At 42.1% G+C, this 13,245-nt stretch overlaps 1 protein-coding gene across 4 annotated transcripts in view; it reads left to right on the top strand.

The window, feature by feature from the left end:
- Window positions 1–13,245, top strand: part of tead1a (TEA domain family member 1a) — a 119,673-nt gene that overhangs the window by 79,510 nt on the left and 26,918 nt on the right. For 2 of the 4 annotated variants that reach the window (XM_055933541.1, XM_055933539.1), the window contains 3 exons: window positions 7,518–7,582; window positions 8,423–8,485; window positions 9,216–9,227. In XM_055933541.1, coding sequence (XP_055789516.1) covers window positions 7,518–7,582; window positions 8,423–8,485; window positions 9,216–9,227 — 140 coding nt within the window. The remainder of the gene's footprint in view (window positions 1–7,517; window positions 7,583–8,422; window positions 8,486–9,215; window positions 9,228–13,245) is intronic. The other 2 variants (XM_055933540.1, XM_055933538.1) reach the window with 1 other exon arrangement.

Below are 13,245 nucleotides of genomic sequence, written 5' to 3'. Positions count from 1 at the left end.
TTTGTTTTCATGCCATTTTTAAGTCAGGAACATGCCAAGTCACAGTCGTGTTTCCTGATGGCTGTGATTCACAAGGACACTTGGAAACATCTCTGAGAAATGCCTTTAAATCTATTGATATGATGCTGGAAACAGCTCATATTGCCTGGCAGTAGAAATGTATATAGTAAGGTTTAATGGTAAAACCACATGAAGGGTGCAGTGAATGAGTGTATGAGTGATCCTCATGTTGTCAGAATGCCAGAGCATTCTCTGGGGTCCTCGGACATCACCGTGTTCTAATGCAGAGCCTCGTGGGAGTGTGCTCAGTGTGGGAAAGGAAATGAGTGTTAAAAAGATCTCAGCTGAGAGACGTGCTGTAAACAAGAAAAACACTTTTTAATACTGTTACCAACAAAAAATAACTCTTTGACGCATATCAGCCACAAGGCATCAAGCTCTCTGTAATGTGTCAGTTGTCAATGGTGGGTCATGATAAAGTAACGTTCTCTGGTTGTGTGTGTGTGTGTGTGTGTGTGTGTGTTGTTTCTGCCCTGACCTCTACCCCCTGGCTTTAATCAGTAGGGCTGAGGCCAGGTCGAAGTGGGTCAGGGTCCTACTCCATCCATCAGCCTGGTCAGGGGAACACAGAACTACCCACACACACTATCAACTGTCAAGTGGTATTGCAGCAGTCTGCTGATCAGGCAAACCAGAGTAATGAGAGCTTTAACCTCCAACCTAACATTGTCAAACATGTCCAACACATACACCAACCCTACCTCGTCGACCCACTGAACTCACAACTCCAACTTGTAACTCCAATCTATACTGTAGTAAGAGCTGCAACAAATGTCAAACGTTTCTTAACGTTTTAAACTACCAGGTTTTCTCTCGTTTAAACGTATTAAAAAGCAACATAAAATTAAGCGAATTCAGATATGGTTACATACTGTACAGTATGACCGCTAGGGGCAATGCAATTCAATCTACTGCAGTCCTGGCTACATACCAAATCAAATTGTATTTGTCACATGCGCCGACTACAACTGGTGTAGACTTTACCGTGAAATGCTTACTTACAAGCCCTTAACCAACTATGCAGTTAAAGATATAGAGTTAACCTGTTTGGCGTGCAAGCCCGACGTCGGTACACTTATGACAACAGCCAGCTCAAAGTGCAGGGCGCGAAATTCAAAAGATATATTTTTTTAATATTTAACTTTCACACATTAACAAGTCCAAGACACCAGATGAAAGGTACACATCTTGTGAATCAAGCCAACATGTCCGATTTTTAAAATGTTTTACAGGGAAGACACAATATGTAAATCTATTAGCTAACCACGTTAGCAAAAGACACCACTATTTTTACTCCATCAGTTTTTTACTACATCAGTAGCTATCACAAATTCGACCAAATAAAGATATAAATAGCCACTAACCAAGAAACAACTTCATCAGATGACAGTCTGATAACATATTTATTGTATAGCATATGTTTTGTTCGAAATATTTGCATATTTCAGGTATAAATCATAGTTTACATTGCAGCTACAGTCAGAAATTGCACCGAAAGCAGCCATAAAACTTACAGACACCAACGCCAAATAACTAAATACTCATCATAAAACATTTCTGAAAAATACATAGTGTACAGCAATTGAAAGACAGGCATCTTGTGATTCCAGACAATATTTCCGATTTATCAAGTGTTTTACAGCGAAAACACAATATAGCGTTATATTAGCTTAGCACAATAGCAAACATAACAACAGCATTTATTCAAGGCAAAAATAGCTATAACGTATAAACCACCAAAATATATTAATTGTTTCACTAACCTTCTCAGAATTCTTCAGATGACAGTCCTGTAACATCATATTACACAATGCATATAGAGTTTGTTCGAAAATTTGCATATTTAGCGGCACAAATCGTGCTTAGACAATGAGAATAGTGTCCATAACGTCAAGCAATCTGACCGGCGCCATCTTGTAAAGGCACCTTTTCTTATCGAATACTATTCATAAACTTGACAAAAAAAATACAGGTTGGACAGCAATTGAAAGACAAATTAGTTCTTAATGCAATCGCTGAATTACATTTTTAAAATGAACCTTACTGCGCAATACAGGCTGCGATAACACAAGGCTACACTGCAGGAAATGGCGTCTTATGCATTTGACATTTTTCAACAGAACAATGAATTATCAGCATAAATAGTTCTTACTTTTAGATGAACTCCCATCAGAATCTTGGGAAATGTGTCCTTTGTCCAAAATAATCGTTGCTAGGTTGGAGAACGTCGTCTTCAACGTTGCAATTAGCAGTAAACAATAGCCATGTGGGCCAGAGATACCCAACTTCCTAAAACGTCACGAAAATAAATACCCGAAAATCGCAATATACTGACATAAACTGATATAATTCGGTTTAAAATAACAACATTACGATGTCTTCAACACCTATATAGAATAAAAACAGAGCCGGATATATCTAGGAGCTAATACGGGAGCTTCTAAAATGACATGCCAAGACCCTTCCTGCGTCAGAGCGAAGAGTGGAAAGATGGGACACTTCGGTTCCAAGCAATTTATAACCTTTGGGACCTACGTAGAAACTCCATTTCAACTCTCCCTATTCGCTGACACCCAGTGGAAGGCGTATGCAGTGCATCTCAACCAATAGAGGACAGGCAAATTAATATACAGGTCTCAGAACAGCCAGCAAAATTCTGCATTCTGACATACACATAGGAAAATTGCTCTAAGTCCAGTTCTGTTTCACCCACAGATATAATTCAAACGGTTTTAGAAACTAGAGAGTGTTTTCTATCCAATAGTAATAATAATATGCATATTGTACGAGCAAGAATTGAGTACGAGGCCTTTTTCAAATGGGCACCTTTTATCTGGCTACTCAATACTGCCCCTTGAGCCCAAAGAGGTTAAGAAATTATTTACTAAGTAAACTATAGTAATAAACAGCGAGTAGCAGCAGTGTAAAAACAAAGGGGGGGGGGGGGGGTGGTTGTCAATGTAAATAGTCCAGGCCGCCATTTGATTAATTGTTCAGCAGTCTTATGGCTTAGGGCAGTCTGAGAAGCTTTTTGGTCCTAGACTTGGAGCTCCGGTACCGCTTGCCGTGCGGTAGCAGAGAGAACAGTCTATGACTTGGGTGACTGGAGTCTCTGACAATGTTTTGGGCCTTCCTCTGACACCGCCTAGTATACAGGTCCTGGATGTCAGGAAGCTTGGCCCCAGTGATGTACTAGGCTGTACGCACTACCCTTTGTAGTGCTTTACGGACAGATGCCGAGCAGTTGCCATACCAGGCAGTGATGCAACGGGCCAGGATGCTCTCGATGGTACAGCTGTAAAACTTGGGGATCTGGGGACCCATGTCAAATATTTTCTCCTGAGGGGGGGAAAGGTGTTGTCGTGCCCTCTTCCCAACTGTCTTGGTGTGTTTGGACCATGATACTTCGTTGGTGATTGGCCCTCCTTTTCTATTTCCTGTTTGGTCTTCCTTTTCCTATAGTCCACGATCAGCTCCTTTGTCTTGCTCACATTGAGAGAGAGGTTGTTGTCCTGGCACCACACTGCCAGGTCTCTGACCTCCCTATAGACTGTCTCATTGTTGACGGTGATCAGGCCTAGTACTGTTGTGTCATCAGCAAACTTAATGATGGTGTTAGAGTCGTGCTTGGCAACCTTGTGGTGGGTGAACAGGGAGTACAGGAGGGGACTAAGCGTGCACCCCTTAGGGGCCCCAGTGTTGAGGATCAGCGTGGCAGATGTGTTGTTGCCTATCCTTACCACTTGGGGGCAGGCCGTCAGGAAGTCCAGGATCCAGTTGCAAAGGGAGGTGTTTAGTCCCAGGGTCCTTAGCTTAATGATGAGTTATGTGGGTAATATGGTGTTGAATGCTGAGCTGTAGTCAATGAACAGCATTCTCACATAGGTGTTCCTTTTGTCCAGGTGGGAAAGGGCCGTGTGGAGTGCGACTGTATGAATGTGACTGTGGGGCAGTATGCAAATTGGAGTGGGTCTAGGGTTTCTACATGATGGTTTTGATGTGAGCCATGACCATCTTTTCAAAGCACTTGATGGCTACCGACATGAGTGCAACGGGGCGGTAATCATTTAGGCAGGTTACTTTTGCTTTCTTGGTCACTATGGTGGTATGTTTGAAACATGTAGGTATTACAGACTCGGTCAGGGAGAGGTTGAAAATATCAGTGAAGACACTTGCCAGTTGATCCATGCATGCTTTGAGTACACGTCCTGGTAATCCGTCTGGCCCCTTGGCTTTGTGAATGTTGACCTGTTTAAAGGTATTGCTCACATTGGCTACGGGGAGCGTGATCACACAGCTGTCCGGAACAGCTGGTGCTCTCATGCATACTTCAGTGTTGCTTGCCTCGAAGCGAGCATAAAAGGCGTTTAGCTCGCCTGGCAGGCTTGCGTCACTGGGCAGCTCATGGCTGGGTTTCCTTTTGTAGTCCGTAATAGTTTTCAAGCCTTGCCACATCCGACAAGAGTCAGAGCCGGTGTAGTAGGATTCAATCTTAGTCCTGTATTGACGCTTTGCCTGTTTGATGGTTTGTCTGAGGATATAGCAGGATTTCTTGTAAGCATCTGGATTAGTGTCCCGCTCCTTGAAAACGGCAGCTCTAGCCTTTAGCTCGGTGCGAATGTTGTCTGTAATCTATGGCTTCTGGTTCGGATATGTACGTACGGTCACTGTGGGGATGACGTCGTCGACGCACTTATTGATGAAGCCAGTGACTGAGGTGGTATACTCCTCAGTGCCATTGGATGAATCCCAGAATATGTTCCAGTCTGTGTTAGCAAAACAGTCCTGTAGCGTAACATCCGCGTCATCTGACCACTTCCGTATTGAGCGAGTCACTGGTACTTCCTGTTTTAGTTTTTGGTTGTAAGCAGGAATCAGGAGGATATTATGGTCAGATTTGCCATATGGAGGACAAGGGAGAGCTTTGTATGTGTCTCTGTGTGTGGAGTAAAGGTGGTTGCGTTTTTTTTCCTCTGGTTGCACATTTGACATACTGGTAGAAATGAGGTATAACAGATTTAAGTTTGCCTGCATTAAAGTCCCTGGCCACTAGGAGCACTACTTCTGCTTGAGCATTTTCTCGTTTGCTTATGGCCTTATACAGCTCGTTGAGTGCGGTCTTAGTGCTAATCATCGGTTTGTGGTGGTAAATAGACGGCTCGTGTGGCCTAATGAATACCTAATGATAGCTTATCATTAGGTATTCTATTTGAGGTGAGCAATACCTCGAGACTTCTTTAATATTAGACTTCGTGCACCAGCAGTTATTGACAGCTGCTCTGTCCTGCTGATGCACAGAGAAGCCAGTCAGCTCTATATTATCTGTGTCGTCGTTTAGCCACGACTCGGTGAAACATAAAATATTACAGTTTTTATTGTCCCGTTGGTAGGATAGTCTTAATCGTATATCATCCAGACGGCGTGTTAGGTTCTCTGTTGTGTGCCTCTGATTGAAGATTAAATCCTACTACACAGTGATGTATGACAGCATGTTCATCGACGTCATGCCACGTATGGTGTTTGAGAGCTTGCACTTTGTACTTGCAGAGCAATCATTGTACAATTTCTCCATCAGCGCCATCACGGTTTTTGTTAAAAACGTTGTTTTGCAGGTCATCTACAAGACCCTGCTAGGTAAAGTCCCCCCTTATCTCAGCTCGCTGGTCACGACAGCAGCACCCACCTGGAGCACGCGCGTTGGTCACCCCCAAATCCAATTCCTCCTTTGGCCGCCTCTCCTTCCAGTTCTCTGCTGCCAATAACTGGAATGAACTACAAAAATCTCTGAAACTGGAAACACTTTTCTCCCTCACTAGCTTTAAGCACCAGCTGTCAGAGCAGCTCACAGATTACTGCACCTGTACATAGCCCATCTATAATTTAGCCCAAACAACTACCTCTTCCCCTACTGTATTTATTTATTTATTTTGCTCCTTTGCACCCCATTATTTCTATTTCTACTTTGCACATTCTTCCACTGCAAATCTACCATTTCAGTGTTTTACTTGCTATATTGTATTTACTTCGCCACCATGGCCTTTTTTTGCCTTTACCTCCCATCTCACCTCATTTGCTCACATTGTATATAGACTTATTTTTCTACTGTATTATTGACTCTATGTTTGTTTTACTCCATGTGTAACTCTGTGTTGTTGTATGTGTCGAACTGCTTTGCTTTAGCTTGGCCAGGTCATAATTGTAAATGAGAACTTGTTCTCAACTTGCCTACCTGGTTAAAAAAATGATCGGGACCAATCTGTTAGTGGTAGCCTGGTGATGACTGCACTGTGATTTTAATTTAATAAACGTTTTCAGTTAGGGATTTTTTCAAAATGTTAACGATCCCAAATTGGTTTAGATGTTTAAACGTCACACCTTGACAGTACTCCCTGTAGACGTCCATTGTATTCTGGTCTAACACTGCTAGTAATAGGCTCCAATATGTTCCCCACCATTTTTCCTGCTTTTGAGGGATAATGAAAGGAGATATTGTCTAGTTGATATTTGCTTGAAGGATTTGCAAAGCATTTGAATAAGATGTGTATTTGTTTCTTCTAAGTGTTTTCAGAGAAAACAAATTTGAATGTATGTTTCACATGCAGTAATGACATTAATTAGCTGGTTTTACAGAGAAAACAAGCACAGCAGGGATTTGTGATGGACCTGATTTTGAACAAGGTTTCAGAAAAAAGCTGAGTGAAATAGAGCAGTGTTACCTCTGAAACGTTTGACTATAATAATGTCCATCAGTGCAGAACCTTCTCTGTCTTGGCTCTCTTCTGGCAGTGCAATCTTTTTGTCTAGCTTTGAAAATAAAGATTAGCTTACTCAACTCATAGTGGGCTATCTTATGAGTATCATGGGGGAGGGATTTTCTTGGTTTCGTCTGTTAGGTTGAGGGTCTTTAATCTTCTCTTTCTCCTTCCCTCCCTCCATCCCTCCCTCTCGCTCTCTCCCTCCTTCTCTCACTCTTTCCTTCACCCTCTCTCTCCCTCTCTCTTGTTTAGCGCGCCTGCCAAGTCCTGCTGAGCGTGTTTGCAAGCTGGTGAAAAGAATGAATTATTCAGCAGTAAGCATGCTTACAGCTGGCCGTTTTGCGGCCTTTGATCTGGGGATTGGGCGTCTGCATGAATGCCCATATTGTCATGTTATGTGTACACGATTGAGAGGTGGGAGGCCCCAGCATGGGCGGCGGGAGATTACAGTGCGGGCCTGCTGTGAGTAGGGTCACACCACTAAATCCCCCAGATGCTGTTTGTTCGGCCGAGGTCACATGTTGTCCGCCTGTCCGTGTGGCCTTAACACAATGGTCCCCTCCAAGTGAACTAGGGTTAGGGTTAGTCTCCCCCACCAGGCCCCCTCCACATATACCCACCTGTCTAGAGTGGACACAAAAGTCAGGGGGCCACTACCTACACACCCAGACTGCTGTCTTAGTGCTTTGTTTCTTCCCTCAGGTCGCAATGAATTGATAGCAAGATACATCAAACTAAGAACGGGAAAGACAAGGACAAGAAAGCAGGTAAGAGGACTGCCTTTCCCATATGAGTTTTCACTTTTTGTTTTTTTGTGGCAAGTGGGGGAGAGTGGTATGGACGTGGCCAATGGCGTGGTCTCCGAACTCAAAATATCAGAGTCCTTCCTCTTGGCCACAGAGACAAAATGTTGCCATTTTAAAACTAATTTCCTGCAATTCTACACATTTCAGTTTACACTGAAAATGTTTTACCCACCCTAGTTTTTCTTTCTCTCTCTCTATCTCCATATATATGTATAATTAGTATTACTTAAAACATTTAACACATTTTCTGGCGTGGCGGCAACGATTTAGCAATGGCTGCACTCCGCTGCTAAATGAATATAGGGGAAACACTGACTCAGATATGCTGTGCACTGTGTAATGAAACCTGAACCACTCACTGTCCAATCCCTGAAGTACTCACTCACTGTCCAATACCTGATGTACATACTCACTCACTGTCCAATCCCTGAGGTATACTCACTCACTGTCCAATCCCTGATGTACACACATTGCCATTTTCTGTGCAGCCCTTAGAGGGTGCTGGAATGCAGGTCATCTGACACCACAGGCTGAACTCAGACACTTTGAGCTGTGTGGCTATGCATAGAATCAAAACAGGTCTCCTATTGAAGAATGATTTTGCATGATGCATAACACTTGATGTCAAAAGACCACAGGTGTTTTTTCACTGTTGAATCTTAGCCAGAGAGAAAGGTGGAGGGATACAGGGCGCTGGCAGCAGTTGTCAAGGGAGGAGTGTGTGCCCCCAGTGGCGGGGTTAGGCCCGCTTTATTTTCATCTCCATGGTAACAGTCTGTTCCCTTGTCTCCCTCCCAACAGGTCTCCAGTCACATTCAGGTTCTTGCCAGACGGAAATCTCGGGAGTTTCACACCAAGCTAAAGGTAAGAGCTACTGCCTACTGCACTGTTTGTGTAGCTTCCTGTTTCTGTTGCCGTGGTGACAGGTGGGATGCATCTAAGATTCCTCACATCTGATATTCCTGTTTAGCATTCGATGGGCTAGTCCCAGACTTCCCCGTGTTCTGCTCTGTTTCTTATTGCTTCCTATAACTAACAAAATAATAGCGGAACTGAACTGTCTTTGCAATGTAATAGTTCTTCACTCTTTGTCACTGATCAAGGATTTATTATTAAACAGTGTTGTACAATGCAAATCTCTTCCGTCAACTTGCAAGAAAATACTGAAATATATATATTTTTAGATATATAGATATTTTTAGATATATAAATATTGATTCCGAAAATAGATTGCACAATATTCTCAGTGCATGATGTTAAGACGGCAAGCTACTGACAGCAAATTCAGGCAGCGTACTGCCAAGATGTGTTCGCTGTTGATTGTACAGTAGTTGAGCTAGCAGCCAGCCAGAAGTTATGACCTTATTATCATTTAACACTGAAGCTGTTCGTGCAGGTTCGGCTTGCATGGCCTATGTTTGCAAGGTCATGCTTTATATACCACTGTCAATACCTCCCATTTAATCTCTAACTATCTGAACATTATCATCATCCTATGTTGTAATACAGACACTAGTTAGTCTTGTCCAAATAGTGAAGTATACAGGTGATAAGTGGCCTGTTAGAGTAAAACCACTCATCTCTTTGCATTCAGGTCACATGTATGGTAAGTACCACCCTCAATATACTGTACTATTAGCTGTGCTTCAGGCCCGTCTGTATAGGTTGATGTGAAGGTGTCCCTGCTCTTAGATCCATAGTGTTCTGCTGCGGAAGGCCTATGTACTATGTAATGTATGTCCTGTGTGTATCTATCACCAGCAGCTACTGCGTATGCTCCATCTCAGTGCATCATCATTGCCAGCATGCTCATCTTCTCCCAAGGCTTCTTTCATTCAAATGGCAGTGAAGCAATCCATTAACCCACGCTTACACAAATACATACAGTACAGGTCAAAAGTTTGGACACACTTACTCATTCCAGGGTTTTTCTTTATTTTGACTATTTTCTACATTGTAGAATAATAGTGAATATATCAAAACTATGAAATAACACATTTTGGAATCATGTTGTAACCAAAAAAGTGTAAAACAAGATTCTTCAAAGTAGCCACCTTTTTCCTTGATGACAGCTTTGCACTCTCTTGGAATTCTCTCAACCAGTTTCATGAGGTAGTCACCTGGATTGCATTTCAATTAACAGGTGTGCCTTGTTAAAAGTTTATTTGTAGAATAATGCATAATGCATTTGAGCTAATCAATTGTGTTGTGACAAGGTAGGGGTGGTATACAGAAGATAGCCCTATTTGGTAAAAGACTCCATATAAAAGTCCATATCATGGCAAAAACAGCTCAAATAAGCAAAGAGAAATAACAAAGCATCATTACTTTAAGACATGATGGTCAGTCAGTACGGAACATTTGAAGAACTTTGAAAGTTTCTTCAAGCGTAGTCACAAAAACCATCAAGCACTATGATGAAACTGGCTCTCATGAGGACCGTCACAGGAAAGGAAGACCCAGAGTTACGTCTGCTGCAGAGGATAAGTTCATTAGAGTTAACTGCACCTCAGATTGCAGCCCAAATAAATGCTTCAGAGTTCAAGTAACAGACACATCTCAACATCAGCTGTTCAGAGGAGACTGTGAATCAGGCCTTCATGGTCGAATTGCTGCAAAGAAACCACTACTAAAGGACACCAATAATAAAAAGAGACTTGCTTGGGCCAAGAAACATGAGCAATGGACAACAGACTGGTGGAAATCTGTCCTTTGGTCTGATGAGTCCAAATTTGAGATTTTTGATTACATCTGCCATGTCTTTGTGAGACGCAGAGTAGGTGAACGGATGATCTCTGCATGTGTGGTTCCCACTGTGAAGCATGGAGGAGGAGGTGTGATGGTGTGGGGGTGCTTTTCTGGTGACACTGTTTGTGATTTATTTAGAATTCAAGGCACTCTTAACCAGCATGGCTGCCACAACATTCTGCAGTGATACGCCATCCCATCTGGTTTGCGCTTAGTGGGACTATCATTTGTTTTTCAATGGGACAATGACCGTAAACACACCTCCAGGCTGTTTAAGGCCTATTTGGCCAAGGAGAGTGATGGAGTGCTGCATCAGATTACCTGGCCTCCACAATCACCTGACCTCAGAGTAAAGGACCACAGAGTGAAGGAAAAGCATCCATCAAGTGCTCAGCATATGTGGGAATTCCTTCAAGATTGTTGGAAAAGCATTCCTCATGAAGCTGGTTGAGAGAATGCCAAGAGTGTGCAAAGCTGTCATCAAAGCAAAGGGTGGCTAGTTTGAAGAATCTAAAATCTATTTTGATTTGTTTAACACTTTCTCGGTTACTACCTGATTCCATACGTGTTATTTAATTGGTTTGATGTCTTCACTATTATTCTACAATGTATAAAATAGTAAAAATAAAGAAAAACCCTTGAATAAGTAGGTACAGTTGAAGTCAGAAGTTCACATACACCTTAGCCAAATACATTTGAACTCAGTTTTTCACAATTCCTGACATTTAATCCAAGTAAAAATTCCCTGTCTTGGGTCAGTTAGGATCACCAATTTACTTAAAAAATGTGAAATGTCAGAATAATAGTAGAGAGAATGATATAATTCAGCTTTTATTTCTTTCATCACATTCCCAGTCATACACTCAATTAGTTATTTTGGTAGCATTGCCTTTAAATTGTTTAACTTGGATCAAACTTTTCGGGTAGCCTTCCACAAGCTTTCCACAGTAGGTTATGTGAATTTTGGCCTATTCCTCCTGACAGAGCTGGTGTAACTGAATCAGGTTTGTAAGCCTCCTTGCTCGCACACACTTTTTCAGTTCTCCCCACAAATTTTCTATGGGATTGAGGTCAGGGTATTGTGATAGCCAGTCTAATACCTTGACTTTGTTGTCCTTAAGCCATTTTGCCACAACTTTGGAAGTATGCTTGCGGTCATAGTCCATTTGGAAGACCCATTTGCGACCAAGCTTTAACTTCCTGACTGATGTCTTGAGATGCTGCTTCAATATATCCACATAATTTTCCTACCTCATGATGCCATCTATTTTGTGAAGTGCACCAGTCCCTACTGCAGCAAAGCACCCCCACAACATGATGCTGCCACCCCCATGCTTCAGTTGGGATGTTGTTCTTCGGCTTGCAAGCCTCCCCCTTTTTCCTCCAACCATAACGGTGGTCATTATGGCCAAACAGTTCTATTTTTGTTTCATCAGACCAGAGGACATTTCTCCAAAAAGTAAGATCTTTGTCCCTATGTGCAGTTGCAAACCATAGTCTGTTTTTTTAATGCCGGTTTTGGAGCAGTGGCTTCTTCCTTGCTGAGCGGCCTTTCAGGTTATGTCGATATAGGACTTGTTTTACTGTGGATATAGTACTGTGGATATTGTACCTGTTTCCTAAAGCATCTTCACAAGGTCCTTTGCTGTTGTTCTGGGATTGATTTGCAGTTTCACACCAAAGTATGTTCATCTCTAGGAGACAGAACGCGTGTCCTTCCTGAGCGGTATGCCGGCTGTGTAGTCCTATAGTGTTTATACTTGCGTACTATTGTTTGTACAGATGAACGTGGTACCTTCAGGCATTTGGAAATTGCTCCCAAGGATGAACCAGACTTGTGGAGGTCTACAATTTTCTTCTGAGGTCTTGGCTGATTTCTTTTGATTTTCCCATGATGTCAAGCAAAGAGGCACTGAGTTTGAAGGTAGGCCTTGAAATACATCCACAGGTAAACCTCAAATTGACTCAAATTATGTCAATTAGCCTATCAGAAGCCATGACATCTTTGGAATCTTCCAAGCTGTTTAAAGGCACAGTCAACCTATTGTATGTAAACTTCTGACCCACTGGAATTGTGATACAGTGAATTATAAGTGAAATAATCTGTCTGTAAACAATTGTTGGAAAAATTACTTGTGTCATGCACAAAGTAGATGTCTTAACTGACTTGCCAAACTATAGTTTGTTAACAAGAAATATGTGGAGTGGTTGAAAAACGAGTTTTAATGACTCCAACCTAAGTGCATGTAAACTTCCGACTTCAACCGTATGTCCAAACCTTTTACTGATACTGTATGTTTTTCATAAATTTTATTAAAATGTCCGACTTATAAAATGTTCACAGATGCCACTTCTCTACAGAGAACTCAAGCACTGGAGTGCTTTCTTTCCAATGTTCAGCATACACTAGAATCTTGCCCTGATGTCCTTGGTTGTGGGATTCTTTCAATCACTTAGGGCTGGATTCAATCTGTATCCGCGTTATAGCTCGATTGAAATTTAAAGGCAATGTTGAAACGTTCTTGGAGACTGCAGTAAACGCTGCCAATGTCAGCTCAATCAGAAATTACCGTTGAATTTTAACTTGGATCTTCCGCAATACAGATTAAATCCAGCGCTTAGTTGCGCCACTTGTGACAATCTGTTTGGGTAATGTACTGTTTTTTCATACAAGACAAGCTCTGTCCTTAGAAGAAAAACTAATTTAAATGGTTAGGTATTCAATTCAAGACTCAATAACAACACAATGGGTGTTCTGTGTTTTTATTCACCAGTCTCAGAGAAAAATGAAGAGCAATAGAATTCTGTACTCTTAAAGGCACATATTTTCCAGGCAAATAGGCGGCCTTGTGTGTGTGTGTGTGAGGTTGTCTATA

This window comes from Salvelinus fontinalis, chromosome 9 (genome assembly GCF_029448725.1).
Source record: "Salvelinus fontinalis isolate EN_2023a chromosome 9, ASM2944872v1, whole genome shotgun sequence".
NCBI classification, from domain to species: Eukaryota; Metazoa; Chordata; class Actinopteri; order Salmoniformes; family Salmonidae; genus Salvelinus; species Salvelinus fontinalis.
The sequence above is the reverse complement of the archived record's forward strand: the minus strand, read 5'-3'. Positions and strand labels throughout refer to the sequence as shown.